This window comes from Miniopterus natalensis, chromosome 18, assembly GCF_054644295.1.
Source record: "Miniopterus natalensis isolate mMinNat1 chromosome 18, mMinNat1.hap1, whole genome shotgun sequence".
NCBI classification, from domain to species: Eukaryota; Metazoa; Chordata; class Mammalia; order Chiroptera; family Miniopteridae; genus Miniopterus; species Miniopterus natalensis.
In genome coordinates, this window is record NC_142098.1 from 32,603,940 (window position 1) to 32,628,521 (window position 24,582).

A 24,582-nucleotide genomic window follows, 5' to 3' on the forward strand; every position below is an offset into this window, starting at 1 on the left:
TACTCTGAGTTTGTTTCCTCGGCTGTGAAACTGAGATGACTATCTGTCCTGTAGAGTTAGTGTAAGGAGAGGGCCAGAAGTGGAAACATGGATCTGCCTAAACACCGCTTCCCACCGTGGGCGTCATATCACCGTATCACCATACTCAAATTTTTCTTAGTTTCTTTATTGGTTTTTCAGTACAGTTAACTCTTCCTACGTTGACAAGGATTTTTATTTGTTTTACATTTTGTCACTTCCAAGTCTCATGACAGCCACTAGAATACACAAAATTACGCTCTTCACTCTGTACAGAGAGGAAAATAAAACTCCATTAAAAGTTCACTTTGACCAAAGAAGAGACAACCTCCAATGGAAAACCACACACGGGAGGACCCAATATACATATATATATAATGTATAGATATTTATAGATATCTCATCTGAAAGAACACAGCAAAAAAAAAAAAAAAATCCAACTTGCAGCACTATCTACAGTAAGAGGGATTAATTCTACCAGCTTTCAAACAGTCACGTTCAATATTCAAAGGAAGCACGTGAGTGAACAGAACTGGGGACAGACTAACACTCCACCAGGCTCTAGAGCAGTCTAGCAATGGCTTAAGATTATCGAAGAGGGGTATATGTGCAGAGGAAACGTGGATGCATGGATGCAGGTGTCCTCCCAGCCTCAGAGCACCCCCTCCCCCCACACACACACCAGCCCTCCATTTTTCATAGCTCTCTCCCCTCTTTTTTTACTTATTTTGGGGTTTGTGGCAATTGATTCAGGCTCCAAGACAAATGGCTTCTGGTTTCTGGGCCATGAGATTCTACCTGATAAGGTGGTGGATGGGAAAAACATGGCACAGACCTGGGCTTTAGGTGGCAGCGGGGGGGGAAGGGGATCCTTTCTCTTCTGCCTGGTGCATGGTCACTTCAGGAACCTTCACCTCCCACCCTAGGGTCCAGCAAAGCCCCAGCCCAAGCCACTCCAACAGGCTGAGATGGTGATGGGACCTACAGAAGTCTTGCTACCCTGGGCTGGTTCTAAATAAACTCAGTGATGCCTAGGTGAAATGCTGGCATAAGTTTACCAGAACTCTCCCTAGAAATACCATATTTCTGGTGGCCTTGGCCATACTGTCCTTCATGGAACCTGGGGGCAAAAAAGCGATCTATTGGGACTTTGAGCCACTGCCACCTGTGGCCACATGCTGGCTCCCAAAGGCAGGGGTGCACCCAGTCCTCACTGGCTATCCCAGCCTAAAGTTAACCTCAGCCCCCAAGTCAGGTCCCTATGGAGATGGAAGACCAGGAGACTTTCTGCTTCAGGGCCTTAGCTCAGAAATGGGACAGGGCCAGGAGGTGGCGGAGTGTGTGAACTGGAAGAGATAGTTTGTGGGGTTCCTGCCCTCAGGATACTGTTTTGTTTTCCTTGGACAGAGAAACCCCCTTAGACCCCTGCCTGCCTGGCCCTTCAGCACCAGCAAAACAGCGGCCTGGTAGGGGCCCCCCTTGTGGCTACTGTTCAGATGATTGTCACGTGTGCTACAAGACAGAAACAGATGTGCTTGGTGGAGGGGTTGGGGGTGTGGGGAGCTGCAGAGCTCCAGGGCTGCTCACCTGCCAATGCTCCCTGCTGCCGTCCCCTGGTTCTCACGCCAGTGCCTGAGCTGGACCCCGTGCTCCTGCTGTGCCAGCACCCATCGCCTCACAACTCCACCCCACCGTCAGACCTGCCTGCCCGAGGGGGTCATCCAGTTCTCTTTCCTTAATGCAGGATATTATCCTGGATCCTGGCCAGAGAAGGGCTGTCTCTCCTTAGCTGATCCCCTTCCTGCCCGGGTGGTGGGGGTTGGAAGAGACGGGTCCAAGTTAGCCAAGTCCACAGGGTTAGTGAGATGGGGAACCATCTGGAGACTGTTGTGCTGTAGCATCTAAGAGATGTAACCCCATTCCCTGCCCTTTGCCCTCACAGAAATAAACGAAACAGAAAAAGAGCCGGCGCGAGGATGGCAGTGGGACTTCGATGTGGGCAGGGGCACATGGGCGTCTTCAGGGAACCAAGGCCTTTAACAGGACACCTCCATGGTGTGGTTGACCTGGCCCAGCCCCTCGCTGCTCTCCGACTGGGTACAGGCCTGCGGGCGGCTGCCCTCCACCGAGCTGGCGCTGGTGAGGGACGCGGTCCGAGAGCGGGCGAGACGGGTCATGCTGGCCGAGGGCACTGTGGACAGAGGTGGGACCAGGTGTAAGGGCCAGCAGGCGGGGCCAGGCGCCAGCAGGCAGGAGGACTCACACAAGCAAAGCGGCCAGCGAGGCCCGTTCTTCCAACGGCACAGAGGCCCATCCCAAGCCAGGGCTCTGGTGTCTGCTCTGTCAAGCCCGAGGCATGCAATGCCAGCGACAGTGAGCGAGCCAAAGGGCCAGGGTCCTCAGACGCCAGCAGGACCCTCTCACAACAGCTGGCCAGAGATGCAGCCAGAATGGGGTGGCAGTTGACCAGGTCTCCCAGAGCTGGTGTAAGGATGGGACATTACGGCAACGATGGCTGCCTTGAGAGGGCGGTGGGGCTGGAGAACAGGGTGACTTCTGTAAAGGAGAGCAAGCTGTGGTGGCCTCAGCCTGCCCTAAGTCCCATTTCTGCCCTCATTGGGAGTTTGACAAGCAAGACTCAGCCCTCCTGGGCTCCACCGGCCACCTGTTCAGCTCGGGCATGGCAGGGCGCCCTTGCCCCGGGCGGGGCCTGGGCTCGACCTCTGAGAGGGTCTGGTTCCACCTGCCAGAGCTCGGGAAGCCACACAGCCCATGGCAACCTAGAAGTAAGGCTGCTCTAAAGGCCAGCCAATCTAGAGCCCGAAAAAGGGACAAAGCCCACGCCGCTAGGCCTCTGTGGACGAGCAGGACTCTATGGGCCTTGGAGGTAAGCGGGACACGAGAAGGTCCCAAACCACAGCAAGATGCGGCCTGGCTCAGCACAGCGCAGGGGGAGCCTGGAGGGTGGGGTCCATGCAGCAGGGGGGGCTACCAGGCTACCTGCGCCTCCACTCAGCCTCCGGTCCTTCAAGTAGGCAACTGAGAGAAGACAGAGCCGGGAGGGGCGGGGGAGACAGAACACGGGTGAGGAGCGTGGTCCGGCGAGGCAGGGGTGTTGAGATGGATGGAAGATGAGACCAAAGGACGGGCACAGAGGGTTGGAGGCAGGGCCAGGGCCTCAGGAAGCCCACTCCTGCCCACCCACCAAGCAGCGGCCACGGAAGGAACCACACAGCACGGACTGATGTCAGTGTGGCCCTGGGAGCTCCGACAGCCGGGGCGGGGGGGCACTTACCTCATCCCCCACCTTCTCCAGCACTGAGGGGCTCATGTCAGCAAGGCCTTTGGGGCCCATATCCAGTCCCAGCACCCTCGCCTTCTGCTGGGCCTCAGTCTCCCCAGGTACAGAGTGGGGGAGCCCTGCACGACCCCCCAAACCCCTCCCAGCTCTTGGGCTCTGCTGGTGGCATTGCCTCCGGGCCCTGACAGGCGCTGCTCATCCGCCCGTCCCACGGGTGCTGACCGGCTGCTCCCGCGCTCAGGGCCAGCCCGGAGCTTGTGCTATCTCACTGTTGGCCGTGGCCTCCTTGCCCTATTTCTGCACAGAAAGGTGCAAGCCCCTGGGGACCAGGGGGAGAGCTATTCCTGGATGTGGCTCCCCGCCTTTCCACACAGCCCTGTCCTCCCACCAAGGCCCAAGCTCCAGAGGCTGAAGTCTGAGGGGAACAAAAATTCAGGGAGAGGAAGTTGGCTTCCAGCAGGAGCCAGGGGTGTGTGTGTGTCAGTGTGTGTGTGTGTGTTAGGGGGCTCACTAGCACAGTCTGGATCTGAGTACAAGGAAAACTTTGGAGACTGAAGGGGTAGGAAAGGGGTGGGGAGAGGGCAGGAGGGGGCCAGTGCTACCCACAGCTCTTATAGCCCCAGGATCTTCAGAATGCCACCCCCAGGTTCAGCTGCCTATTGGGGTGAGGAACACTTCTCCCAGCCCCGGGGCCTAGGGCCCAGGCTGGGTCCTGCTGGGGAAGCTGTCCTAACACCCAGATGGCCCCATCTGCCTTCCCTGTTCCTCAAGCCCACTCTTCTACTGCACCATCTACCACCTGTGACAAAAGCCCTTCTCAGGTGCTGTAGGCCTGGCAGGGGGTGGTTGGGGTGTATGACACCTTCAGGCAGGCTTCCTCCGCAGGACCCAGGCTGGGCCCTGATCCCCCAGGGCTGGGGAGAAGAGCTCCTCACCCCAGTAGACCCAGCCATACTATGGTGCCCCAAAGCCTCTTCAGGGCCCAGGGGAGCTGGGTACAGCCTGGGCTGATTGACTTACAACCTGGGTGGAGATGCCCTGCCAGGCCTTGGTGTGTCCCCAGCTGCAGGGGGAGCATGTGGTGAGAATGACCCGGCATCCAGGTCCCCTGAATACAGAGCTCATCCACCCACAGCCTGCTCAGCACCACCTGACAGGTGCCAGCCCCACCTTGCTGTGTGCCACCGGTCACTGGGATGGGCAGGGACGGAGGTGTACTTACTGTAGCCCATGCCTTGCAGAAAGTATTTGAAGGCTTCAGTCAGCTTTCCGGGCTGCAGGAAGGAGGGACAGGCACATGCTTTGACTGGCTGTCTAGGACTGGGGGGAAAGGAGGCTTCCCCCACCCCAGGCTAGGTAAGGGAGGGAGGGCTAGAAGTCTCACCTGTGTGACCTGGGGGAGCCCTCCGGAATCTGCCATCTGCAGGGGAGAGACGGAGTGAGCAGAGCAGGACCACCCCACGTCTTGCCTGGCCCTCACACACCTGGACAGGCTCCGCTGACCAGACATACTGACCCAGCTGGGATGCCAGGCAGGCCCCGTCCTGAGGCCGGGCTCATGGCTGGGGGAGCTGGCCCAGGGCTAGGGAGGAGGGGCTCACCTTCAGGAAGGTCGTGGTGGTTGGGTCCAGTTTGGAGTTGCACTCAACCTGAGAACAAGGAGCCAGTTTCAGCAGAGTGAGGCAGCCCCAACTGCTAATGCAAGTTCTATCCCCAGAGCTGGGGAACCCCCAGGCTGTCTGCTCCCAGAGTTCCAAATGCAATGGGTGCAAGTGGTGGTCAAGGGGGACCACCGCTGTGCTCAGGAATTACTTATTTCATAAAAAATGGATCAAACTGTAGAGAAAAGAGAGATCGTAGTCTCTGGGCCTGAAGTGGGTAGAGACAGGTGGGGCCGCATTGCTGGGGGGGTGAGGTGGTGGCCTGGCCCTGGCCCCAGCTCCCATAGGAGTCCAGGCCTCCCTCACCCGAAGTGGGGGAAAGGGGGTTGTGGCAGGCGGTGATGCGTGGCTAGGTGGTGGGGAAGTGGGATGAGGAGCCCACCATTCAGGCCTGTCCCTGAGGTTTCCCTGGGCTGGGTCAAGGACTGCCTGCTGACCAGATGCCAATGACCCCCTCAAGCCTGTCCCTACCCCAGCCAGAGGACAATCCCTCACTCACCACCCCATCCTCGGCAGGCGCATTGTCCCCGACTACCAGCATCACGGGGCAGCTGCGGACACGGAGGAAAAGGGTTGAACCCTGGGCATGGTGGTTGGGGGCAAGCGGGGGGGAGGCAGGGAGGGAGGAGCCCTCACCGGAGTGTCTTGGCATTAGGCACCGTTCCAGGCCGGTTAATGTCCAGGTCTCTGCGGCTACAGGGAGAGGCAGAGGTGGTTATTCTGGGACTGGGTGGGGTGTTCCCAAGCTGGACACTGTATTTCAGCCATCCCCCAACAATGGCAATTAGGGCCCAACATCCCTGGAGGCCCAGGCTACTGAAACAGGGAGACAGGGACCTGCCCTGCATAAATAGGGGCCTTCAGGGCTCCCCTCATGCGTGACATTTTCCCAGACCCCCAAACTCACGCCAGGTGGGCTCTCCAATTTGGCTCCCCCACCCCCAAGTGCTGCTTGGATGAGCGCCACCTGTGTGTGGGGACACCGCTGCTGCTCAGTATTTGTAGGATACAAATGTGAAGGCAGGCGAGTAGGGGGCCTGGCCACTTCCCTGCAGGGCAACCCCCAAAGAGGCTCCAGGGAGCACAGCTTGAAAACCACCGGCTCCATCCAACCTCCTCTATGTACACGGCAGGCTCAGGGTTGTGGGGATCGGGGCTGTCCCCACATCCCCCACGGCTCCCAAGGGCCAGGCCCCGGGAAAGAGAAAGAAAGGACGAGCCCTGGGATCAGAGCCCGAAGCCCTGCTCCCTCTGCCCTTCATGGGGTGTGACCCTGGGCAAGAAGTGACTCCGCTCCGTTCAGAGGCTTAACTATCTGCTCATCGACAACCTGGGGACAGCGTGTCGCCGTCCGCCTGCCCCTCGGGTGGATGCAGTGAGGCGCGGCCAGGTGCCCCGGGCCCACACCTGTTGTACATGTTCCAGAAGAGCTGCAGGTTGGCCTGGTTCACCACATTCCCGATCTGCTGCCTGTAGCTCTGCACCAGCTCCGAGTTGTTCATCAGCTCCTCCTGGGCCAGGGGACGGACAGAGAGCACGGATGGGACGCGGGCTCAGAGGGGGCCGTGCAGGCGTCCCGGCCAGAGCAGCCTTTGACCACTCCTGGCAGGGTGGTGGGTGGTGGGGTGGGGACCCCCCAAAGGTGGAAGGTGAGACCCAAGGAGGGAAGGGGAGGCTCCACAGGGCTGTGAGAGGAGGTCTCCCCCTATCTGTCCTGCAGGTGCCCCAGCATCATGGCCAACAGCAGAGGACAGAGTGAAACAGGTCAGATGCCACATAGCTTCCTGCCCAGCTGGGAGGGGGCAGAACCAGGCCCTTCAGCAGCTGCCAAAGCCCCCTGAGACCCCCAGCCCTGCCAGCCCTGCTCCTGTGAGGGGGGTCCCATGCCCTTACCTGGCTGAAGAGGTGGGATAGCACCGTGTCGGGTAAGGTGCTGGTCAGGCCCGAGAGCTGCAGGCCAAGGTGAGGGTCAGTGTGAGAGCCACCCCGTCACTGTCCCCGCCCCGCCCCACCCCACCCCTGCCCCCGGCCCCAGCCAGGTGGACCACACTCACCTTGGTGGCAGCCCAGTCAATCCAGCCTTTGCCATTGGGGTCGATGTTCATCAGCACCAGCCCCTCCACCAGGTCAGGGAAGATCAGCTGCCAGGAACAGAAGACAGAGCTGGGGGTGGGCAGGACAGGGTGCAGGGAGCCCCAAACTTCCCACGCACTAAACAGGCTGTAAAATTCTGGCCCTGCCTATCTCACAGGTAGTTTGAGTGGGGGTGGGATGTCGTCCAATGAGGACATGCTCTGTAACAGCTTCAAGATGCCACTGATGACCCAACTGTGACAGCTGGGGACCTGTGCGGGCTCCACTTCCAGCAGCCCCGCTCATCCTGCCCACCTGGGACTTCCCAAAATCCTTGGATTAATTTTGAATCTATGCCTATATCACTGTTTTTCACTCCTTTTAATACATCTCTGGAGATGCTGCTGTTGTAAAACTGAGGATTAAACATCTTCAAGAAAACATTTTGTTTCTGCCCAGCTGGCATGGCTCAGTTGGCTGAGGGTGGTCCCATGCACCAGGAGGTCACCAGCTCAATTCCCTGCCCCCACTGCAGGCTTGGTCCCCAGTAGGGAGCATGGAGGAGGCAGCCCATCGATGTTCCTAGCTCCTCCCTCTCCCTTCCTCTCTCTGAAATTAAAAAAAAAAAAGTTTAAAAACAAAACATTTTGTTTCTTTGCTTTTATAGACAAGGAAACCCTAGTGACATTAATTATGTGATAACCAAAGCCTGTTAGATGTGGCAAAAGGGACCCACATTTTTTGCTCAACCATTGGCCCTTGTTTAAGGAGCAATATACATAGAATACTCAAGTGATGTCAAGTTTGGGGTGGCAGGGAATGGTCCACAGTTAATAAAATACGTAAGTGTTGAAACTGAAACTGGAGTTGAAAATTCTTGGTTTCTTTTGAAGAAAGAAATAATTTGAATTCTGAAAATTAAGCTTTTGTTTTTAGGGACAAAGGGCTCATGGCTCCTACATGACATGAGGTTTTCTGAAGTGTGGCTTTCACTAAACCTCGCCAACTGAACAAAGTATAATTTTTGGTTAAAACGTGACTCATTTAAGTAATTCCCTAGTTAGTGGATGAGTGATTAGGAAAATCCACATTTTGCAGCTAGAGCAATTGGTTGTGTAGTTTGCTGCTAATGGAAATTTTGGCTTTAGATAATAGTTACGCAAAATATAGTTTATAGTCTTTTGAGGAAATGTGTGGAAAAACTAACCTTTTTAAAAAATAATTTCCTTAGAAACAAAAAATAAAGGCTTTACTAAGTGGGGAGAGGGGAAAGGGAAGGAAGAAAAACAGGGAAGTTCCTGTGGTGGAGGGGTTGCCCCAGGAAGACCAGCCCTGGGGTCCGGGAACTCACTGCGAACTTGGCCAGCACATAGGCTCCAGCTCCCACTCCAATGCCAATCACGTACTTGAACCTGGAGGAGAGCATGGCTGGTCATTCTAGGGCCAGCGGTGCCATTTCCCATAAATGTGATCTGAGCAGGCCCCACTTACAGCCCTCAGACTTCAGGCAGAGCCAAGTGGCTCTGTGGTGGTGGTGGGCACCCCTCGGCCCCCAGCACAGGGACAGGCTGGGCGGGGACTCACCCGAAGTGCTGCACCACGCTGGGGAGCATGGCTGCCAGCTGCTCCATGGAGGGGAACTGGTACCTACAGGCGGAGCAGGAGGTCAGGCCCAGGTGTGGCCTGGGGCACAGAGCTGGGGGATGTTGGAGCGGGCCCCGGGGTACCTACCCCTGAGGGAACTGTGACGCCCCCACCTGCTGACCGGGGGCATCCACGTGGCACACCACGAAGTGCTTGGTGATCTCCTGCATGTCCTCAAAGTTGAAGAAGGTGTTGAAGCACAGCTTGTCTACAAAGACACACCTGTGGCTGAGCAGACGGGTGGGGAGGCCCGTGGCTCCAAGAAGGAGGGCAAGGCAGAGGGGATCAGCCTCATGGTCTAGTGGGGAAACCAAGGCCCAAGTGGCTAAGGGCACAGAGCTGAGCGTGGTTGGGACCTACAGGGTGGAGGAAAGGGAGGCCTCACTGCTCTGGCAGATTCAAGGCAGGGAAAGGCAGGATGAGGCTGGGGTGCACTTACGATTGAGGCCCACATCATGATAGGTGAGGATGGCCGGGCGGTTCCCCTTGGGGGAGCCCCGGATCACCACGTGTAGAAGGCCGTAAGGGGTCTCAATGTCATGTTCCTGGAGGGGAGAGACGGCGCTGGATGCTCTGGGCAGCCCCCACTCCTGGCTCTTCTGGGGAAAGAGGCCGGGGGGCAGCCTGGAACCGTTGGGCCTGTGGTGCGGCCTCCATGCCCCACAGAGTGGGGCGTCCCATTCTCATCCCTCCCGGTAGCCCGCAGAGAGTTTGTAACAGGCGGAGCACCCCTCCCCTGGGGCACTGGGCACAGGAACAATGTGAACTGATGCGCATGGGAAAGTTCTGGTCCCCGTTGCAAACTAGCCAGTGGGGTGAGCTGCCATGGCCCAGGCCCAGCTGGACGCAGCCCTCTAGGGTCCAGTGAGGCCCGTCTCCCCATTGCACTAGGACAGCTCTGCCACCCCAGCCTGAGTCCCACTCTCATCTCTTCCTGCCCCACTCAGAATCCTTCAGGGGCTGCTGCTCACAAAGGAAGTTGGCCTCAGTTCTCTGTAACCACCCCCAAGGCGGCTGGGCCCCGACTCCAGCGTTCACATCTACCCTTGTCCCACCTCCAGGCTCTAGCTCCTGCCTTTCCTTCCACCTTGAGCGCCCCTCCCTGTGAGCCCCAAGGCTTCCCTTTAGGAAGGACCCTCCCCCCCCAGCCTTCCCTGGTGGCCACTCTGGGCTGCTCCTGTGTTCACATCCTTGGCTTTGCTGCTCTGGGTTGTCTTTCAGGAAGCAGGAGCTGGGTGCTGTGGGTTCCAGACCTGCTCTGCCCCTTACTGTGTGACTCTGGGCCAGGTACACCATTTCCCTGTGCCTCAGCCACCACTTTCCCAGCCCATCATTCTCTGGGCCCACCCAGATCCACCACAGCGCCCCCCCCAGTCCCAGGCCTGTTCTCCCTCAGGGCCACCAAAACAAGCAACACTTTCTGCTCAGGGACCACTGACTGGACAATTTCACACGCCTTCTCTTTTACTCCTCACAGGGACCCAAGCCACAGAGGAGCAAGCTGAGGCTGGGAAGGAGAAATGACCTGTCCAAGGTCAAGCCCGGAGAGGGCAGGGCAGGCCTTGCCAGGTGCAGACCTCGGGGGTATGCCCGGCTCCAAGGAAGGCTGCCTTTTCTGAGATCGACCGCCACCCAAAACACTTCCGAGCGGGCGGCCTCTCCACAGCCCACGGGCCCTGTGGGGGCCGCGCTGTAGCCCCAACTCCCCACTCCTTGGCTCTAGGGGGTGGGTTCGGGGGCAGGAGGGGTGACCATCCAACAGGAGCTGCAATGCGCTTCCTGCGGCAGGAAGGGCAGTTTCCCTGGCCACTCGGGGTCACCTTTCGCCCTTCCAGGCGCAAGTCGTTGCGCAGGACGGCAATCCTTCCGCACCCAGACAGTCCGCGCGTGCAGTAAGGGGGCGTCCGTCCCCCTCGCCAGCCCGGGAGGGACCGCCCCATCCCGACCCCCGGGGCGGCAGGGCCCAGCCGCAGTGCCCGCCCCGCGAGGGCTCAGCTCCCGGGGCAGGGCCGGCCGTCGGGGCCTCGCCGGGGCCCCGCGCGCGCCCGGTGACCTTGGCTGAACCCTCCCGCGGGCGCGGCTCAGACCCAGCTCGGGCTGAAGCGAGGCTGGGGGCGGGGAGCGGCGCCCAGGGGGCGCCCCAAGGGCGGCAGCTGGGGACACTGGGAGCCCCCAGCCCCAAGCCCGAGCTCTCCCATTGGCTCCCGGTGACGTCACCCGCGCCCGGCCCCCACCCCCACCCCCCGGTGGGCGCCGCCGGAGGCGCTGCGGCAGCCGGCACCCCTCGCCCGCGCGTCCCCCCTCGCCCTTGACCTTGGAGGCCGCGGCCCTCCGAGCTGGGTGTCAGCGCGCGGGGAGGGGGGCTCCCGCGATTCTCTCCGTCGCCCGCACCCGTCACCGCCCAGCGGACCCCGGCCGCCCCAGTGCCCCGGGGGGCGTCAGGCCGTCGCCGGGTGCAGGGGACCCGCGGCCTGGGGACCAGGCGAGGCCCGCCGGGGCCGGGGTGGGGAAGCAGCTGCGCCCCTGCCTCGCGCCCACTGAGGACGACCGGGACCCCCGGGGGCCGCTGCGGGGGTGGGGGGCGGCGCCCTGGAGCCCCCTGGGGACCCCACCCGGAGGCTCCCGGCGCCAGCGCTGCCTCCCCACGGCCGCAACATGGACACCGCGTCCCGTCCGCGTCCCCGCGCCTGCAGGGACCCGGGCCGGCAAGCACCCGCCCCAGACGCCCGCAGAGCCCGCAGAGAAAGGGGAGGCCGTGGGGCTGGCCCCGCGCAGCCACCGGCAGGACCCCCACAGGCCGCGGGCCGCACAGCCCCGGGGACGCGCAGGGGACGCAGCCCCGCGGGGTGGGAAGGGGCCGCGGCCACCAGCCGGGCACGTGCCGGGCGAAGGGCGCCTGTCGGGTCAGCGGGATGTGCGCACGGCCCCGGCGGACAGCCCAGCGCGTTTCCGCAGGTCCCAGCCCTCCCCTGGCCGCTAACCGCCGGTCGTGTCGCAGGCCGGGGTCACCAGGAGCCCGGGTCCCGCTGGCCTCGCCTCGGGTCTCCCCCAGGTGAGGCGACCGAAGGCATATCTGACACCAGAGGTAGGCAGGGGGTGCCCTTCCTCCCCGACAGCCTTCCTGCGCCCACAGCCCTCACTCACCCCGTCCCAGCACTCGGGCATCTTGCAGAGGGAGGTGACACGCCTGGCAAGGAAGGGCAACCGAGGCCTGGGTCCCGGGGTCCGGAGGCGGCGGCAGCTCCGCGGAGGCGGCGGCTCTGCGCTGCGGCGCCGCCAGCGCCCTTTATACGCGGAGCCCGCCCGCCCTGGGCCGGCCCCCGCGGGGCCCGAGCAGCCACTCGCCAGCCTGGAGCCCCGCTTCCAGATTGGCTGTCGGGAGGCAAACCTGGGTCCAATTGGCTTCTGAGGTCCTCGCTCGCCCAGCCCTTGCTCCTGTCTCACCCCCACCCTCCAGCGACGCATCACTGTGATGGTCCCCAGGCCCCGCACCCCCGGGCCTAGCAAACCAGGGCACCGCCACAGCTGCGGCTGGCTGCCCACGGGGCGCCGGGGAGACGGGACACTCGGCCACACGCCCAGCGGTGCCCCGCGTGGGGTCCACAGGAGCCTCTCCTGGACACGCGCACCAGTGCAGGGCAGGGTGGCCACACAGGCCTGCCCGAGACGGCACTGCCCTTGACCCATAGCCTGGGGGGCAGGGAGGGGGCCTGAGGGGGGCCCAAGCCCAGCCTCCACTTCAGAAAGGCCTGAATCACAACTTTGAGGGGACGTGGGGAGTCACTGCTGTCTTCTCCACCCCCTCCCCCGTCCCCCAGGTCTCCCCTAGGGCAGCCCCCACTCTGCCCACCCTGTGCCTGTCCACACTGCTGAAAGGCAGGTTCTGGGGCCCGGGGGCCTGGGCAGATGGCTGACCGGGAGTCTGGGGGGGCACCCACAGCTCTGCCCTCCTCACCCCCATCCTGCAGCAAGGACTACAGGCCACCAAGAAAAGGAGGGGAAACATGCCCCTCCACACTCCTTTGCCCCCCACCCCCCAGACCCACCCAGCCTGCGGCCTGGCTCCCAGATCACTGGAGAGGACACAGGAGCCACCTAAGGTGCCATGCTCTGTTCTCCCGAGCAACAAGGCTTTGGGTGGGGAGCTGGCTAGAGACATGCAGGGAGAGAAAACGGAGGAGGGGGCGCAAAGGAGAGCAGAGGAGGAGAGGAAATAGGCCAGGGAGGGGGCAGAGCAGGGAGCGCAAGGACACAGGAGAGGGATCGAAGGAGAGAAAGGGAGGGGTGCTGGGCACCGTGCCCCCATTCTGTCTCTTTGGCGAAGGACCGTGCCACTCGCCCCAGCCTGCGCGGACAGCCCTGCACACTGGCCGGCTGCTCTGGGGGAAGGCAGTCACCTCCCCGTCTCTGGGTGCCTAGTGGCCTGGTCATCACCTGCCACGTATGCTATTCCTGGCCCTGTCCTGTGCCTGGGGCGGGCACCAAGAACTTTCCCTGCCCCATCTCTGACCTCTCACTCTGGCGGCCTAGGGCAGAGTGCTGAGCCCTGTGCTTGCCCAGGGCGGCCAGGGTGTGGAACGGGTTGCCACCCCCCCCGTCCCCGTCCCCTCACATCCTGCGGCCACTTGGACACAGGAAGAGGCTCTAGCCACTGAGGCAGAGTCTGCAAAGGCACAGCCCTCAAGGTCCTCCCATAAGCCTCTCCAAGTGGGGACAGATGGCCTGCCATCCTTTCTGCCCGCACAACTCCAGCTCCTACATGGTCCGCATCCAATTTTATGGGCACTCCAACCTATGACCGCTGAGTGGCCTTCCCACCCTTGGACTCAGGTGAGCAGCTGACCTCGGACACTGCCCACTCCAAGCGAGGCCTCATTTCTGCTCAGCTCACTTGCTTCACAGCCACAGCCCTGAGCTGAAGTCCCAGCTCCAGTGGACCCACTAGCTGGGTGACCTTGGGCAAGGTTTAACTTTCCTGCATCCCAGGCTCCTCAACTGTAAAACAGCAATTGTGCCTTCTGCACAGAGTTCCTATGAGAATGAGAAAAAGTTGCATAAATCACTCTAGACCCGACCCCACGCCTGCCCAGGCCCTGCCCATGTCTGGAAGAAATGGGACAATCCATGTGCCTTTCCAAACTGCTGGCCCCTTCCCTGGAGGCTGTGCAGTTGTGGCTGAACAAGGCAGGCTCTGGTCCTGCTACCTGAACCCAGGCACCAGTCATAGCTCTCCCACATCTTTGCTGTGTGACCTTGGGCAAGTCAGTCAACCTCCCTGAGCCTCCACATCTGTAAGTGGGGAAACAACAGTGCCACCTGCAAGGATAGCACACAATGCTCACAAACCCGTGAGAAAGGATCAGGAAACTGAAGCTTATTAGCGCCTGAGCACTCTGAGCCTGAGTTCACATTATTAAGAGTAGCAAATGAGCATTTATATCCCCATGTGCCAGGATCTACTAAAATGCTTTACACATGTTACCTCATTTTATCTCCTTAACAGCTATTTCATAGGTGAGGAAAGCGAGACAGGGGCTGGCTGCTCTGGGGTTTGATGTCACCAGCCCTCTCCTGGGGAGGAGGTTCTGTTTGTCCACACATCCTGGCTCTCTTTCAGGGCAGGGAAGACAAAGAGGACACCTTGGCGTGCCTGTCCTGATCTCTGGCTGGGCCTCTGCTATCTCCTAGCCACATCCATCTCTCTCTCCCTGAGCTCCTGTTTATTCCCTCCTTCCCAGGCCCTGTTCCTGTCCTTCCCAGCTCCAAGAGCCCTTTGTATTTGGAGCTGGAACTCCTGGGGGACTGGAGCAGGAGCACACCAGCACATTCTTGCGTCCTTGAAGGGGCTTGTGACCCAGGGCCTGGCTCACCGGCCAGGATCCTCAATGCAGAGCTGCTGTCTGGGGAGGAGCCAGCATGTCGCCCCACCTCCCACGTCACCCTTGCCTGCAGACCAGGAGGCTGGGGATGTCCTAGGGCTTGGAGACTGACCCAAATTGAAGTCAGGCCCAGGCCAGAGCTTTGGGGGGCCAGCTCAATCGAGCCAGGAGGAAGGTCCCAGAAGGGTCTGCATTTGTTCAGTGTGTGTTGGTGGCCAGCAGGGCCCTGGGACTGGCAAGGCTCCCACTGGGTCCGCCACCAGACATTTTCTGAGACCCGGAAATAAATGGCCACTACGGAACTTAGAGGGGAGAAACAGCTGGCCGGCCCATCGAGTGAAATCATGGTGAGGAAGAATAAAAACAAAGAAAGATTTCAGTTTTCACAGGGAATCTGGCAGCCAACTAAAGAGGACATGGTTGTCCCGGCAACAGCTGCCATGGAAACAGGAGCTATTTTGGAGCATCAGCCTGGCTTTCATTGGAGGAAAATGCTGATTCAGATGACAGCATCCCTCCCTCCTGTCTCCACCCTCACTCCCCCAGGCCTCCCTTCCCCCCTCCTGTTCAGGGGGGAGGGGGCATCTCCCCGAGGGGCAGGGGGCAGGCAGAGCCACTGTAAGCAGTGAGGGTGGTCCCGGAGGCTTCCAGGTGCTCAGGTGCCGAGCCCCTGTCATTCCAGGCACGTGGAAGGGTGTGACCCTCCTCTGGGACCAGGCTGGTGGGTGAGGGGCCGGCCAGCTGTAGGTCCCTCATCTCAGGAGGCTGAGAGCCGAGACCTACCTTCCAGTCTGTGTCCACAGTCAAGAGGAAGGTGTCGGAGTTCTCCTGAGGGAGCAAACACAGGGGGAGAGTGTTAGGCCCTGGCTGGCCAAGGGCCACATGGGCTTGGCCTTGAGCAGATTCACTTGCTATTCCCGAAACATTTTTTTTTTTTCTTAGAGGGAGAGAAACATCATGTGGGAGAGATACATGGATCAGTTGTCTCCTGCATGCCCCCTACTGAGGATCAAGCCCCAAACATGAGCATGTGCCCTGACCGGGAATCGAACCAGTGAACTAACTCCTGGTTCATAGGTTGACACTCAACCACTGAGCCACGTTAGCTGGGCTCCACTTATCTTTTTCTTTTTAATATATCTGTATTGATTTCAGAGAGAGGAAGGGAGGGGGTGAGAGATAGAAACATTAATGATGAGAGTCATTGATTGGCTGCCTCCTGCATGCCCCTGACTGGGGATCGAACCCGCAACCCGGGCATGTGCCCTGACCGGGAATCGAACCGCGGTCTCCTGGATCTTAGGTCGATGCTCAACTGCTGAGCCACGCCCAGCTGGGCTCCATTTATCTTAATGTTAACAAAAGTGACCCAGGGCACTGGGCTAGTAAGTGCCTAACAGATTAGCCTATGAGCAGCTACTCACATAGATTTTCCCTGTTCATGTAAAATGTGAAGATTTCCATGGACAGGAGAGCAGAGTGAGGCTCAGAGAGGCTTAGTCGCAGGCCACAGGCTGGTGGGATTTATGAGCGTGGACCCGCAGCTTTTCCTTGCAGGGAGGGGAAGGGTGCCAAGCGGCACCACAACAAGGAAGTGTGGGGTAGAAATAACTCTGGAATCTAACCCTAGAGCCCCAGGGCACACTGTTGGTGATATTTGCCCTCAAAACTCAGAGCTTGCCAGGAAAAGACAGAAGTCGCAGACCAGGAAAGGCCCGGCACTGCCCAGCGGGTACCCTCCTGGGGCTCTAGGGCCTCCCAGAACCAGGGGTTGAGTTCAGCCTCATTCCCTGATTGCTGTGTGACCTTGGCCAAGTGAATTAACCTTTCTGTGCCTCAGTTTTCTCATACTTGGGATGGGAATAACACTTCTGAAGAGCCTCCCAGGCAGCCGGTGGATGTTTCAATTTCACATAGATGTTGCGCTCTCTCTCAAAAATCAATAACATATTTTTTAAAAAGAGCCTCCCAGCCTCCAAGGCAGCCAGAGCCGCAGCGAGGGTGTTTGTGTGTCAGTCGCATGAGCACTCAGCCCGGCTGGGGACACTCCCAAGGCGGGGACTAGGCTTCTCAGGGCGGCCTGATTACTCCGGGCACGTGGCTGGCCCCACGGAGGGTCAGCTGGGAAAGGCCGGAGGGAAGGCACGCGCTTTCCTTCTTGGCCACGAGGGGGTGCCCTCCGCCCCGGGACGACTCACCAGCTCAGCGACGTCCTGGCCCCGGAGCAGCGGCTTCTCCTCCGGGAATCGCAGCTCCTGCAGCCCGGCCATGGTCACGTCGTGTAGCAGAAGCCCTGGGGAGGGAGGGCGAGGGCAAGGCTTGGGGCCTGCTCTGACTCTCCCAGCACAAGCCCGGGCAGGGGCAAGGGCACCACACCCACAGCTCCATTCCCGGGGGTCCCCAAGTGCAGGCCTTGGCGAGGAAAGCCCACGTCCACGTGCACCTTGAATGACCTCCTCCCTGGAGTTTGCCAAGAACACACCCTCCTCACAACACTGGACTTAGCTCTTCCTCAGAATCCCCACCGATCGGTTTCATCAGAACGCCAGCGCTTACCACCTTCCCCTACACATTTGGTACTTTTTAGTTGTAAAAAATAAAACGTGAATTTCACATAATACACATTCACTGAGAAAAGTCAGAAAAACAGAAGAGCAAAAAGAAGTGACAATCACATAGGATCCTATTAACCAAAGAAAACCACTGTTAACATTGTTGCTTATATCCTGTCATTCCCTTTTCAGGGCTAATCTATACACTGAAGAAGATTTAAAAACAAAACAAAACAAAAATCCCACTGTTTTTGAAACATCTTTTGGACCCTGCAGCCAGATATCCTGGTTCAAATTCCAGCCAGCCACTTACCACCTGTGTGACTTTGGGCCAATTACTTAACCTCTCTGTGCCTCACTTTCCTTATCTGTAAAAGGGAGGAAATAAGAGCACGTACCTCACAGGTTGTTATGACAATGCGTTAATGGATAGAAAGCACTTAGGACTGTGCCTGGCACATGGCAAATGCCATGTAAGTGTGAGCTGTCATCACCATTATTATGACATTATTATTACATAAGGGGCCATCTGTTCAGGTGGATAAATAACTTTGGCAGCAAAATTCGCAGCTGCTGGGGTTCCCCAGTGTGAAATGCTCTCACATCCATTTAACCTCCTCACTGCTAGGCGCCTAGGTTACTGCTTCCAGTTTTTATTTTTCTTCTCTTAACAACTACAGGATAAACTTCCTTGAACAAATACCTGTGCACACATCTTTATTTGTTCCTAAAAAAATCCCAACTTCTGAGTCACAGACCAGACATATTTTTAAGCTTTTGGTACCTTACTGCCTACTTGCCCTTTTAAAAGCCGAACCCATTTACCCTCGTTTGCACAGTGGAACGGCTTGCCGGTCACCCCACAACCCCCTCACCAGTGGCCCCCGCACACTCAGGGACCTGCAGGCCTCTCCCCGCCTCCAGCAGACCAGCCGCCCCACTCACCGTGTCCCCCGCACCTACACGGCCACGCCCCGGTGTGGCAGTCAAGTTTACTTAAATGGGTGCCCTGAAAACGAGGACTCGGGCTCTGATTTTCAGCTTCCTGCGGGAAAGCTACGCTCTGCTTCCCCTCACACGTAAGATGTGATCAACGCACCAGCACTATTTAAATGTAGCCGATGAAATTGTGGGAGATGACAAATTCCATGGCATTCAAGTGACACCAACATTCCAGACAGAAAATTTTGCTTTTTCATCACACATCAAGTATATTTTTTAAAATTTCTGACATCCAATATTGAGGCTCCCAAGGGACCATTCCAGAGCCCCAATCGGCGATTTTTAGAGCTACTCTCTCTAGCACCAAACCACTTTGAAGACGTACTGTTTGAGTACAAATGCACAAAAATCGTCACCTTTCTGTTTGCAAACAGACTAATGAACATCCCTGACGTGACGTTACAGAAGATTCTGGAAGCCTGGTCCCATTCCACAACTATAGATGAGATTGTGTCACTTGAATTTTTTCTTTTATAATTATCACTGCTTTTAGCTTAGTTCTCAAATCCTCTGATGACCTTTTTACTTTCAAAAATTCCACAAAGCCCATTTAATTACAGTGGTGCTTTTAGTGTTTGTTGAAACAGTAAATAATAATTAGCAACACTTACACTGGGAATTCTTCTAAATACATTATATGTATTACCCATATAATCCTCATAATCATCATTAGGTAAGTACTGTTATTTTTTCCATTTTATACATGAGGAAACTTAACCTTCAGACAGGCCAACCTAACAAAGTTATAAGATAATTTGTGGTATAACTGGATTTCAAATCATCTGGTTAAGGACCCCAATTTTAAACATTAAGTAAACACTTGAGGAACTACTCTGTGCATTTGATTAGAGTGCTTTATTTTCAAAGTGCTTCATTTTCTTTTTTTTTCAAATACATCTCTATTTATTACTTCTTTATTGATTTCAGAGAGAGGAAGGGGGAGAGAGGGAGAGAGAAAAACATCAATGATGAATCATTGATCAGCTGCTTCCTGCACACCCCTTACTGGGGATCAAGCCAGCAACCCTGGCATGTGCCCTGACCAGGAATCGAACCGGGAATCGAACCGCAATCTCCTGGATCATAGGTCGAGGCTCAACCACTGAGGCACAAGGGCGGGGCAAAGCGCTTCATTTTCAAAGCACTTGATTATATCAGAGTGCTTAAGAGCAGCAGATCAAATCAAAGCCCTTGATTAAACCAGCGCTTGATTAGATTAGGGCACTTGATTAGATGAAGTGCTTTAAAATTGAAGTGCTTTAAAAACATTGAAGTGCTTTAACCCCGGTTAGTTTGGCTCAGTGGTTAGAGCGTCGGCCCTCGGACTGAAGGGTCCCAGGTTTGACTTCAGCCAAGGGCACATACTCAGTTGTAGGCTCGATCCCTGGCCCAGGTCGGGGCGCATGCGGGAGGCAACCAGTCGACGTGTCTCTCTCACATCCATTTCTCTCTCTCTCTCCCCCTTCCACTCTCTCCAAAAAGCAATGGGAAAAAAACTCTTGGGTGAGGATTTAAAAAAAAGAAATGGCCTGGCCGGGCGTGACTCAGTGGTTGAGCATCGACCTGGGATCCAGGCGATCCGGGTTCGATTCCCGGTCAGGGCACATGCCCAGGTTGTGGGCTCGGTCAATGACTCTCTCATCATTGATGTTTCTGTCTCTCTCTCCCTCTCCTTTCCTCTCTCTGAAATCAATAAAGATATATTTAAAAAAAAAAAAAAAATGGAAGCGCTTTAATCTAATCAAGCACTCTGATTTAACCAAGGGCTCTAACGTGCGCTCTAATTGAATCATTCCTTGAATAACCCAGAGAATATGAAATACACCACATTAAATTTTCATCTGAGATTTTATCCAGTGGCTCCTGAAAAATTTGGTAGCCCTCTAAAATACTCCAGTCCCAGCTCAAAGCTTCAGTCGCCCACACACTGGGCTTCTGCCGTCCTGAAGGAGCTTGGCCTTCGGCTCCTGCGTGCCCCGAGGGGAGCGGTGCTGAGCACAGCCCAGGCAGTGGCTTACATTTGGATCTGCGGAAAATACAGAGTGGTTTTTGGCATCCCGTCCCCCTTTGCCCCCTTTATTTTCCTGTGCTCCTGTGACAACTGCGAAGGGGTGGGGGAATCTGAATCCTCGCAGGGGTCGACTGGTGCATGGGAGCCTGACCACAATCACTGGAGGAGGCTTCCCTCTGCTTGGCACCGAGATTTTCATTCCTTGGGACACAGGAGCACAGTCACCAAACTTCAAAACGAAGGATTCTTCTTGGGGATGAAGAACCTGTTCTGAGTGACTCCTCCTTTACTATTTTAGGGGTTGGGGGACAATCCTGAAAATTTCTATTTATGTTCTTAACCTCACACGCTTTCTCGGAGCTCCAAAAAGATCTATACACCCTTCAACTAGGTTTGCATATTCTGCTTTACGTCACAGCGCAGATGACGTAAATGTTATACATTCCTTTCATCTGCTTGTTTCAGCGGCCCATCGACTCGAATGTAGCTTTATGTGCACAGGGACTTTTTCTATTCTGTTTACTGCGATATCCCCAATATCTTCTATTTATCTCAGGGTGCAACGTGTGGCGTTTTAATCTCTCCCTTCTCGTGGGAAGCGATGTGCAAGGTCTGCCCTCTGAGGACAGCAGCGGGGAGCGTGTGGGTGAGACAGGGGCTGGGCTCCTTCCCACGATGCCAACCATGTAGGGCCACAGTCCCCGTTCAGCTGATAAGGAGACCTCAGTCTCACCTTAGCAATTCGCTCAGGAGCTGAGAAGGGAGGAGACCGTGACATTCACATCCTCTGATTCCCAAATCCCTGCCCTCCCCGAGCCTGCAAGACACCGTGAAGGAGTCTGGGAAATGTGCCCACCTTGTCCCATTTGATGGGAACCTAAGGCCTAAGCAGGGCCCCCCAGAGGCACATCTCAGGGAGGCCTGGATTGTGTGGAGGACCCAGAGAAGGAACTGGAACATTCCCGGGGAAGGGCATCAGGTGACTAGAGCACAGGGGGAGGGGGAGGCCCCAGGACACTGAGGAGGCAGCTTGGGGACAACAGCCCTACCACTGCCATTTGCTGACCGCCTGTCCGATGCTGACTCAACACAACTCTCACTTCTGTTGCTGAAGAGCACGACCAGGTGGGAGAAAGATCCCATTTTACAGACAAGGGACGCGAAATGCAGAGCAGATACAGGAATGGCCCAGAGCCGGGCAATGGGGACGCAGGTGGGAAACCGGCTCCACCGCTTCTCAGGTGTATGAGGGGAGGAAGTGACTGACCTCATTGGCCAAATGGGTGCGACGATAGCATCGGGAGACTGTGAAAACTATAAATGGCTAGAGAAACAGGAGTTTAACAAAAAGCCCCAGTGAGACCATTTTCTACTGCTGACTGGAGGGGATGGGGGTGGGGCAGAGGCCTCTACGAAATTATCCTGGAGACACAGGCGCTGGGTGGGCTACGGGAGCCTGGGCTCAATGAACAGTTACTGAGCGCCTGCTGTATGCCACCGCAATAAACAGGCCACCGCCGACTGCGACCTGCCCCTGGGGTGAAAACCTCACAGCTGCATGTGAGCAGGGAGAGAAGAGGGTGGGGAAAGATCCAAACTTCCTAGTGGCCGGCCAGCCAGCCAGGGCAGTTGGAGGCTAAGCCCCAACCGGGTGTGTCACCTGGGCTCTCTGAGCCAACTCTCAGAGGGAGGGGTCAATGATTCCACCTCTAAGAGGAGAAAACTGAGGTCAGAGCCATTAAGCAAACCAATCTGAAATCACACAGGTGGCCAGCAGTGGGGCTGAGACTTGAACCCAGATTTGTGGGACAGAGGGGAGGACAAGGAGGGAGCTGAAGAGGGGGGGAAGCTGCAGAGACCACAAGCCAGCCACCGAGGAGATGCACTGCCTCCCAGGGCAGCCTGTGATCAATGACAGTGACCAGGTCCTGTTCCAGCCTGGCCAAGGGCTTAGAGAGTCTGCCAGGACCATGTGAACCTCTCTGATGAGAGAGGAAGGGCGCTGACCCCTGCACCCAGAAGATGAAGGTCCCCACACTGAACAGGGGGACGCCAAAGTCTGGACCTCCACTGGAGCTCTGCACATGCTCCTGAGAGCATTCGTCCTCCAGGCCCCCTGCGGCTGGAAGAGGGGGAGGGAGGACCCAGGAGTTCTGTGCTGCATGCAAGGCTCTAAAAGCCCATGTGGTTGGAAAAACTTCCCCTGGGGTGGAGGGCAGGGGGGGATTAACAAGTTCAGCCGCCAGAGCAGCTCCCTTCAAAGCCAGGTGGGCAGGCCTGCCTCAAGTGAGCTCTATAAGGAAAAGTTGGCAAGGGATTGGAGGGGTGCCAGCCCCCTGGCTAACTGGGCTCAGCTCAGGCACCTCTGAGGACCTGGCCAGAGTTTCCAGTGCTCCAGGGACAGGCCCCACCTTCTCTCCGTGAGCCTGCCCTGGACCAGGAGCAGCCAGCCATTGTTGCTTTAACGGGCATTCACAGCCTGAAACCTCAGGGGACTGACCCCCAAACACACACACACACACACACACACACACACACACACACACACACACACACACACACACAGTCTCCAGGCCCTCCAGCCTCCAGGGCACTCCACATCACTCCCAGGGCCTGTGCACATGCGGCCCCTCCACCCTTCAGCCTGTAAAGGCCACCTCCCTCTCCATGAACAGAGATCCTGTCCTTTAGGGTCCAGTTCAAACACTACCAGGTGCTCAAATCTCTCTGCTCTGCTCCCCCCAACCTGCTCCCTGAGTGCACCCCCCACGCTGCTGTCTCCTGACAGGGCTCCTTCGCCAGCCCCCTTGGTCCTGCAAGTCAGGGACCGAACCTCCCAGGGGCCGGAGGACGTTTGCGGGAATCCCCGTCCCTCCAGGAGGCGGCGCGGGAGCACCTCCGCGGCCAGGCCTGCGGGTCCGCCCTGTTGCCCTGTCCTAGCCTGCTCCCCCGTCCTCTCTCCGCACCCCCTGCGGCGGAGGCCACCTGTGCTGGGAGCGCGTCCCACCCGGCAAGCCCCGGGCCCCTTGGCCTTGCTGCGTCCGGAGTCCTCTCCTGGGCATCCCCGGGGCCCTCCAACCACAGCGCCCTGCACGTGGCTTCCAGCGCCCCCAGGGGCTGCAAGGCTGCCCCCCCCCCCCCCCCAGGCAGCAGGGTCCCACCTGGCTTCTGCTCCCAGCAGGAAACTTCTCGGGGGAGAGGAGCTCAGGCTGCCGCGGGAGCCGAGATAAGGGGCCCCGGTGGGGAGCGCCCTTCTCAGGGGACCGAGCGACAGCGAGGGCGGGCGGGGGCTCCAAGCGCCCTCTCGCCTTTCGGGGACCCGACTGGAGCGCGGCCCCGGGAGACGGGGCAGGAGGCCGCGCCCGGCCGCCGGGGACGCGGGGAGCAGAGGCGGGCGGCGCGGGGCTCCCCGCGGCGTGTGCGGCGCACGGGCCGGGGCTCCGCCGGCGGCCGCGCCCCGCCTCCGGCTCCAGCCGAGCCGCGCGAACCCGGGCGCCGCGCTCCGCTCCGACTCGGACCGCGGGGTCGGCGGGGCCCCGGTACCTGTCAGCAGCTCGATCCTGTGTCCCAGCACCTTCATCCCGGCGCCCGGCGCCGCCCGCCCCGGGCACGCGAACGCGGGAGGCGAGCAGCCAAGTGGCCGGCGGCGCGGAGCAGGAGCAGGAGCAGGAGCAGGAGCGCTCTCAGCGCCCCCACGCCGCGCCCCCCCAAAGCGCTCTTAAGATCCACCAATTGGACGGCCGCGCACCCCTAAAAGGCGCCCGCCGCGCCCAGCTCAGGGCGAGCCGCGGGAGGCGGAGGGGGCGCGCGGCGCGGGTGCGGTGGCGCTCGGGCGGCGACAGGAGGGGGCCCTGCGCCAGCCGCCGGAACAAAGAGGCCCGGGGGGAGGCGCGGGCGCGGCCCGGACCCCGCGCCCGGCGGGCAGGGGAGGCGAGGAGGGCGCGCCGGGCGCGGCGGGGGAGCGGGCGCAGCCCCCGCTGGGCGGAGGGCGGCGGGGCGCCCGGCTCGCGGGGACGGGGTCGCGCGCGGTGGGGGCGGGGTGGCCGCGGCCGCAGGGACGGGGGGACGAGGGGGACGGGGGGACGAGGGGGAAGGGCGGCGCCAACTCACCGAGAGCGACGCGAGCGGGCCCGGCGCGCAGGCGGGGGTAGGGCCTCGCGGCCCACGCGCGGGGCAGGTGTCGGCGGCCCGCGCCCCTCCTGGCGCGGCTGCGGGCGGCTGGGGCTGGGCGGGGGGCTGGGCGGGGGCGGGGCGGGGGCGGGGCGGGGCGCCGCGGGGGGCGTGCCCCGTGGGTGTGGCGGGCGTGGGCGCTCGGCCCGCGCGGTTGGTCGGTCCCGGGAGGCTGTCCCCGCGCTCCGCCCGCGCCTCCCGCCGCCGTGGGAGTGTCCGTGGGCGGGCGAGCCGGGCGCGGACCCTCGGTGGACGCCCACCCTGCCCCGGG

At 58.9% G+C, this 24,582-nt stretch overlaps 1 protein-coding gene across 1 annotated transcript; it reads right to left on the minus strand.

Moving 5' to 3' along the window:
- Positions 1-150: 150 nt before the first annotated feature.
- On the minus strand, positions 151-23,787 carry NDRG4 (NDRG family member 4). Its single transcript, XM_087826618.1, has 16 exons — positions 23,685-23,787; positions 16,775-16,869; positions 15,360-15,404; positions 9,137-9,242; positions 8,785-8,905; positions 8,638-8,700; positions 8,405-8,465; positions 7,035-7,121; positions 6,874-6,930; positions 6,388-6,491; positions 5,617-5,673; positions 5,480-5,531; positions 4,921-4,968; positions 4,704-4,739; positions 4,542-4,593; positions 151-2,209 (listed from the first exon to the last, which is right to left on the minus strand). Exons 1-16 carry the CDS (start codon positions 23,719-23,721, stop codon positions 2,055-2,057), a joined length of 1,176 nt encoding a protein of 391 aa, XP_087682744.1. The 5' UTR covers positions 23,722-23,787; the 3' UTR covers positions 151-2,054.
- Positions 23,788-24,582: the final 795 nt, after the last annotated feature.

Coding starts and splice junctions, on each gene's coding strand:
- NDRG4 (XM_087826618.1), bottom strand. CDS start 23,721: ATGAAGGTGCTGGGACACAGGATCGAGCTGCTGACAG. Junction 15,405..16,774: donor GCCAGGACGTCGCTGAGCTG/GTGAGTCGTCCC, acceptor TTGCTCCCTCAG/GAGAACTCCGACACCTTCCT. Junction 5,532..5,616: donor CCTAATGCCAAGACACTCCG/GTGAGGGCTCCT, acceptor CCGTGTCCGCAG/CTGCCCCGTGATGCTGGTAG.